The sequence below is a fragment of the Plasmodium reichenowi genome, chromosome 8 (genome assembly GCF_001601855.1).
Source record: "Plasmodium reichenowi strain SY57 chromosome 8, whole genome shotgun sequence".
Lineage (NCBI taxonomy): Eukaryota > Apicomplexa > Aconoidasida > Haemosporida > Plasmodiidae > Plasmodium > Plasmodium reichenowi.
The window spans coordinates 934,941-942,994 of NC_033653.1; the positions used below are offsets into that span (position 1 = coordinate 934,941).

Consider the following 8,054-nt stretch of genomic DNA (forward strand, 5'->3'; position numbering starts at 1 on the left):
ATATATATATTATAATTCTTTCATCACAAGATATACAAGAATATAATATAATATATATTATAGTCATATATAAAATATATAATATAATTTTTAAAATTTAATTTTTTTTTTTTTTTTTTTTTGTATGAACTAATTTAAGTAAAAAATAAAAAATATGTATCTATAATAGAACTTAAATTTTGTTCTAACATAAAATAAGAAAAAAATAAAAGAAGAAAAAAAAAAATAATAAAATAACCTTATTCCAATTTTTTTTTTTTTTCAAATTCATAAATATTGCTTTAAAAAGGAAGGTTTAAATATCCTTATGAATACAAAAATATGTATATGTCTACTTTATTATTATTTTTTTTTTTATCATGTATATTGGAAAATACTCAAATATATGTATACTTTTAATATATAAATATTGTGATAAAAAAAAAAAAAAATAATAATAATATTTTATATATATATCGGTCTGAATTTCTTTTCTTTTCTTTTTTTTTTTTTTTCTTCTTATAATAGGTTATATCTAAATGCACATAAAAAGGAATAGTAAATATTTAATTTATGTATTAAGTATAATTGACATATAGCTATTTTCTTATAAAAAATATTATTCATTTGGTACGTATAATTTTTAATGATTCTTTCATTTGTCAAAAAATAAAAAAAGAAACGTATANAAAAAAAAAAAAAAAAAAAAAAAAAAAAAAAAAAAAAAAGTTTTCCAAAAAAAATGCACTATATTAACAGTTGAAAAATATATAGGAAATATAATATATATTTATACACAAACTTATAATACACATGTATAAGGGTGAAAATTATATATATATATATATATATGTATATTTATTTATTTATTTATCTATCTATGATATGAAAACATAATTTCCTATGCTGTCGACAGGAAATAAATGCTGGAAATCCTTTAATTCTACATTATTTGGCATGTGAAAAAATGTTAAGGTACACAAATTAATTTCCTGACTTTTTTCCAATAAAACTAAGTGGGAAGCATTTTTAAAAATAATTAAATGACAATTAATAAAATATGTAGATGTATTTTTAAATACTTGTGGTTTACAAAAATGATCATTTTCTCCACATAGAAATAAAACTTGAATTTCATGAAGACCCACATCTTTGAAAATTTCATGAGCACTCCACATTTTTAAATTATTTATACATCCTAGTATAGAATGAGAAATATTTTTTTTAACAAATGCTTGCCACATAAATCTATTATACATAAAATTTTCTGTATCATTTTGAGCATCTCCTTTTTTTTTGAATTTCCTTTTTGAAAAAAAGCAAGGTAACATAAAAAAAGAAGATAAATTAATTAAACAAGGAAATAATTTTAATATTTTTAGAGGAAAAGGTTTTTTTTCTAAAACACCTACTGGAGATATTAAAATAATTTTCTTTACTTGTTTTATATATTTTTTTGCAAAACATATAGCTATAACACATCCCATTGAAAAACCAATTAAATAAAAATCTTTATCTTGTAATTTTAAATGATTTAATAATTCTTCTATTTGATATAAAAAAAAATCAATTCCATAAGTTTTTTTTTTATGATTATATTTCGGACATGCAGATAAGCCATGTCCATACAAATCAAAATTAAGAACTTGAAATTTATATTTTATCAAAATATTTTGCATTTCTAAAAAGGTTAGATTAGATCCATTCAATCCATGAAAGGTTATTACTAATGTATCTGTAATATTACCTTTTATATCATAATTTATTATTCCATACTTTCCAAAAAATACCTTTCTATATACAAATGGACATTTGATATTTTTTTTCTTTAAATACTTTGGTACTTTATATATAATAAAATTCTCTGCATCTGAATATCTTTGTTCATCCAAAGGTTTGTCAACATTTATATTTCCTTCATTTCTAAATGTATGATTTTTATATTTTTCATCAAAATATTTGTGTGAAAATTTATAAATATTTTCCTTTTTTTTTTTATATTTATTTTTTATTAATTTGTAATTTGAAAGATATTTTGTTTTATGATCACTTTCATCATAACCTTTATTATTTTTTTTCGTATGTTCATTAATAATATTAATATTATTAAACTTATTATCTTGTACTACATGAACATCATTATGATTGTTATTATTTTTACTCTCGGTGATTTTCTTTAATATATCTGCATCATCGCTTGAATGTATAATGCTTTTCACCAGAGCTATATATTTTTTATTTTTATTTGTATTTTTACTTATATTTTTTTTTTTTTTTCCTTCATTTGTTTTTATGTTGTTTGAGCATACTATACCATTTGTATCATTCATAATGGAACTGTAGAAATTATTATTCTCCACTTTGTTGTTTTTTGTTTTTTCCTTTTTTTTTTTGGTATGCATATATAAGTAACTATTATTATGGTACATAATGGAGCTGCCTTTTAAATTATCATTTGTATTTTGTTTATTTTTTTTTATGTTTGTAGAATGATTATTATTTTTATGAATAACAAGATTTGTTAAATCTTTCATAGTTTGTTCTTCTTCCTTACAAGAAGGATATCTATGATTATAAAACCCTTCCTCCTTCTTATGATCACTGGAATTACTCATGTTTAAATTTTTTGTTTTTTTTTTATAAAGCAAAAAAAAAAAAAAGTGAAAATAATCATAACATAAAAAAATTAAAGAAAATATGAGAAAATATACAAAATTAAATATATATGTATATATATAGATATATATTTTTTTTTTATTTATTTGTTCATTTATATATTACACCCCTTTGTGTGCATCATTTTATCTTTGTTATGTTAATTTTGAATTTTCGTATGAATTTTTTTTCTTTTTTCAAATCATTATATAGTACCAACATTACCAGTATTCAAGGCCCACATAATTTTAGAACATATTAATATACATTTTATTAATTAATATAATGTATTTTTATATTTATTTTTATGTGTTCCCAATGTTTACTATATAAAATAAATATTTATTACCTTTAAAAAATTAAAAGACAAATATGTGTTGGTAATTAAACAAGGAAATTTAAGTGAATAAGGTATAATACATAAAAAGATGGAAAAAAAAAAAAAAAAAATAAAATAAAATAAAACAAAACAAAAGTATATGTATATGTATATATTTATATAATATACTACCTTCTTATATATATATATATATATATATATATAATTATTTATTTTATATGACCACTCAAATATTATTAGAATTATTTTTTTTTTATGTAATCATTTAATAATCAAAATGTTTTAAAAAAAAAAAAAAAATTATATATATATATATATATTAAAGTCGGACTCTTTTATTTTTAGTACACATATATATTTCCCTATTTTCCTGTGTTCAGTTTTTTAATTTAATCAAATAAAATAAAAGGAGTATTATAAATATATAATAAGAATTCATACGACTATTAAACATATAAAAAAGAAAAAAAAAAAATACAATAATTAAAGAATCTCATATACTGTATAAATAACATAAAAATATTTTGAAAGACCATATAAAAATTATTCAATCATTATACCTATTACTGAAAATAAAAATACAACCAATTCCAAAAAAACAAAAAAAACAAAAAAAACAAAAAAAACAAGAAAAAACATAAAGAAAAGGGGAACAAATTAGAACAAAATAGGATTGTAGTTTCAATTATATTGAATATAAATTTAAATCACAGTAGAAATAATTGTGTTTACATATACACTTCCTAATAAATAAAAATGTACCATTTCATTGATATATATATATATATATATATTTATATTAATATATGAATATATGTATAATAATATGTGTTATATAAATATATAAGGAAAATAACAAACAATAAAAATATACTAAAAAAAAAAAAAAAATTAAAATTAAAAAAGTTAAAATAAATAAATATATAAAATATGAAATATAATATTTATTATGACAAATATGAATTATTTAAGCTTTAAGGGTGTTTATAATATTTGCCCCTTATCATTTTATTTTTTTAATATATATATATAATATGTTCTTCTTTATTTATATATATATTTTTTTAATTATTATCATCAAATGTAATAATCTTTATGTAAATCTTTTTGTGTAAAAGGTTTTATTTTCCTACCTAATAAAATTTTAGTTCCTATTATACTTTAATAAATAAATAAATAAATATATATATATATATATATATATATATATATATATATATATTTTGAGTTATCTTGTTCATCGCTTTGCCTTTTTATTTTTCAATGATTTTACACCTGTTCACATAAAAAAAAATAAAAAAAAATATATAGGATATATATATATATATATATATATATTTATATTTATGTTAAATTGATTATTATTATTTTATTTTTTTTTTGGTATCTAATATATATATATATATATATATATATATATATATATTTATATGTTTCCCTTTTTTTTTTTTTTCAACTTTATATAGAACTTTTGAAATAATGAAAAAACAACAATTTAATAATACATATTAAAAAAAAAAAAAAAAAAAATGGCCTCAACGATAAATTTTTTTTCCAAAGAAGACATTAGTAATAAGGAAGAAAATGAAAAAGAGGAAAATAAATCAAACAATAAAGAATTGTTAGAAAATAATAAAGAAAAGTCCTGTTCTGGTATACAGAAAACTATTAGATTACTGAACCTATTTAGTAATAGTGAAAAAAAGAGGAAAATTGATAATAGTAAAGAAGAATATTCTGATAAAATATTAGAAAAACAAAGTACATTAAGTTTAAAAGATAAAGAACAAAATGCTTTAAATTATATAAATAATGAATATGTGATTGAAAAAGGAAATGATAAATCATGTGAGGAGCAGGGAGAAGATCACCAAATTTCTATGACTTCTTTGGAGGACGAGGGATCGTACAATAAAACTGTTACGACTTTTGAAAGGAATGAATCTAATAATGAAAAAATGAAGGATATAAAAAATGATGATATAAAAATTAAGGAAAAAATTAATTATAATAAAATAAATAATGATAGAATAACATACGATGGCAAATCAAAGAAAGGGGAAGAAAAAAATAAATATAGTAAAGAAAAGACAAGCACCCATCTACATGCAGAAGTCGAAAAAAAGGATAATATAAAACATTTCTTTGATTATAACAAATATAGAAGTAAATGTCATGTAACATTTTCAATGAAATATAAAGATAGTTCTGTAAGTCTAAGTAATGATAAGTTAACTTGTTATGGTGATAAAGGATGGTCGAGTGTTTTCGTAAATAACGGTGCAGATATTGGAAAATGGTATTATGAAATAAAAATTGAAGAGCCTGTACAAAATTTCAATTTTTTAGGATATAAAGATAAAATTATAAAAGTCAATCCATATATAAGAGTTGGTTTTGCTTGTAGATATATGAGATATGATTATCCTATAGGTACAGATAAATATAGTTATTGTGTTAATAGTAAAAATGGTAAAATATTTAACAATTCTATTAGTTATGATTGTATGGAACCTTTTAATGTTGGTGATATTATTGGATGTTATTTAAATTTAAAAAATAAAAATTCATATAATTTCGATCCAAGATTAGATAAAAAGTTATATGAACATTTACAAAATGGAATATTATGTGATCCGAAAAACCCACCTCTCTTAAAAAAAAATGAGGGTTCAACTATATTTTTTTCTTTAAATGGACAAATAAAAAAAACATCCTTTATTGATATATATGAAGGATTTTATCATCCTTCTGTAAGCTTATATATGGGAGCATCAGCTAAAATTAACTTGGGCCCCAATTTTACATATAATCATTTGCAGGATTATGTCCCATGTGTATATATGGAGCCTCCCACCGTATTATAAAAATAAAATATAAACATATATATATATATATATATATATATATATATATATATATTTGTGTATATCAGATACTTTTGGATTACTAAATAATTAATAATTATAAATCATTTATCTCATTGCATCACATTATATAACTTTTTTTATTTTTTTTTATTTTTCAAAATATGTACATATATATATATATATATATGTGTACAGATGAACTTTTATTTTAACATAAAAATGCATGATTTTCATTTAGAAATATCAAAACTGATGATTTCAAAATATTTACACGTTTTTATATTTTCATTTAAAAAAATAAGAGAATAAAAATAACAAATTAATTTACAAATACACAAAAAAAAACAAATAAAACAATAACACAAAAAAAAAAAAAAAAAAAAAATATTAACAAATAAATAAATATATATATATATATATATATCTTTATATTTATATTTATTTATTTATATATATAATTTTAGTGTGGACAAGGGTTCGAGTATGAAAATATCCACTTGGTTGTTTGAAAAAGGGTATAATGTAATATTATATAAATAAATTGTAAGAAATTAAATACCGGCCAATATTCATTAATAAAATAAATTTCGGTAAACTCCGATATCTGAAAAGGGGAATATATGTATATATATATATATATATGAATAAAAATTTATAAACGTTTATATAGATATATTATTTGTTTGAAATATATATTTTTATATATCATAACGGCATATATATATATATATATATATATATGAATAAAAATTTATAAACGTTTATATAGATATATTATTTGTTTGAAATATATATTTTTATATATCATAACGGCATATATATATATATATATATATATATTTACCTGATATAACATAAAATCGGATAGTCTTTGTTCACCTGATGTTCTTATTAAAATATTAGGGGGAGGCAAATCACTTGTAAGCAATTTATTATGATAATTAATGCTGCAAAAAAAGAAAAATGAAATGAAATAAAAGATGTAAAAGAATAAATAGAAATTAAAAAAAAAAATTAAATATTAAATAATAAATGATTCTCCAAAAAAATATATATATATATATATATATATATACTTACATTTCTAATTGCTCTTCATTGTATTTTACTTTTTCCCTGCAAAGACATGTTCTATCAAATTTTAATTCATTTTCATTTTCATGATCAGGATATTTTAGTTCTTCTTCTTGTTTGGGAATATCAAAATATCCTTCTTTAATTGGATCAGTCAATATATTCGTACCAGAGAAAATATTTTTTTCTTGTAATAAATTTTTGTAGGTGTCCCTATATAAATTTGGATTAAATGAACAAAGACTCATTTCATTTCTACTTGTATATGAAAAGAATATATTTAACCTAATACTATAAAGAAATAAAATATTATATAATTATAAATATAATTAAATATATATATATATATATATTTATAATACATATTCATCTTTCCAAAGGGTACTTGTTAAAATTTTTAGTTTTTTCTTCTATATCATAAATAATTTTCCTGTAAGAATCATTAACATAAGATAAGTTTCCAATAATTTTGATCTTAATTTTATTGTCTTTTATAAATTTACTATAATAAAAGGGAATAAAAATATAAATGAATATATAATACATATTAATATATATATATTATATGACGATAATCTTTTTTTTTTTTTTAACTTACAAAAAGAAATCCTCATTAATAAGTACAAGTAAATTTAAATAAAATAAAAAATGAATTTCTTCAGGACTTCTATTATAATTAAGTAGAGAAAATGAAAAGACGGATAAAATTTTTATATTTAACTTAATACATATTTCTATTATCTAAAAAAAAAAAAAAAAAAAAAAAAAAAAAACTTAAATTAAATTAAATTAAATTAAATTGAACGGTTCCTAATTCATTTTACATTTTCTTATATATTATATAAAAGGTGTTATTATATTAATATAAATATTTTTTTTTATGTGAAAATATTTAAAAAAAAATAATAAAAAAAAATACCTGTATTAATGTTTTAGATCCCATAAAATGTCCTATAGCAGTGTGTAATCCTTTTTCTTTGGCAAATCTTCTATTCCCATCCATAATTATGGCTGTAAAAGAAATATGACGAGAATAAATTGTTTCATATATATACATATAATACATATACACATTATATACATATAAACATAAATTTTTTTTTTTTTTTTTTTTTTTTTTTTTTTTTTTTTTTTTA

At 18.4% G+C, this 8,054-nt stretch overlaps 3 protein-coding genes across 3 annotated transcripts; 1 reads left to right on the forward strand and 2 right to left on the reverse strand.

The window, feature by feature from the left end:
- Positions 1 to 857: 857 nt before the first annotated feature.
- PRSY57_0825500 (alpha/beta hydrolase, putative) lies at positions 858 to 2,594 on the reverse strand (the record flags this gene model as incomplete). Its single annotated transcript, XM_012907194.2, has 1 exon — positions 858 to 2,594. The coding sequence occupies one exon, from the start codon at positions 2,592 to 2,594 to the stop codon at positions 858 to 860; it is 1,737 nt and encodes a 578-aa protein (XP_012762648.2).
- Positions 2,595 to 4,503: 1,909 nt separating this feature from the next.
- Positions 4,504 to 5,841, forward strand: PRSY57_0825600 (SPRY domain, putative; the record flags this gene model as incomplete). The annotated part of the gene is made up of 1 exon (XM_012907195.2): positions 4,504 to 5,841. The coding sequence occupies one exon, from the start codon at positions 4,504 to 4,506 to the stop codon at positions 5,839 to 5,841; it is 1,338 nt and encodes a 445-aa protein (XP_012762649.2).
- Positions 5,842 to 6,304: 463 nt separating this feature from the next.
- On the reverse strand, positions 6,305 to 7,929 carry PRSY57_0825700 (dehydrodolichyl diphosphate synthetase, putative; the record flags this gene model as incomplete). Its single annotated transcript, XM_020114750.1, has 6 exons — positions 6,305 to 6,448; positions 6,689 to 6,791; positions 6,925 to 7,209; positions 7,304 to 7,420; positions 7,517 to 7,659; positions 7,838 to 7,929. Coding segments are annotated over 6 exons (884 nt in total), but the record flags the coding sequence as incomplete, so codon positions are not given.
- Positions 7,930 to 8,054: the final 125 nt, after the last annotated feature.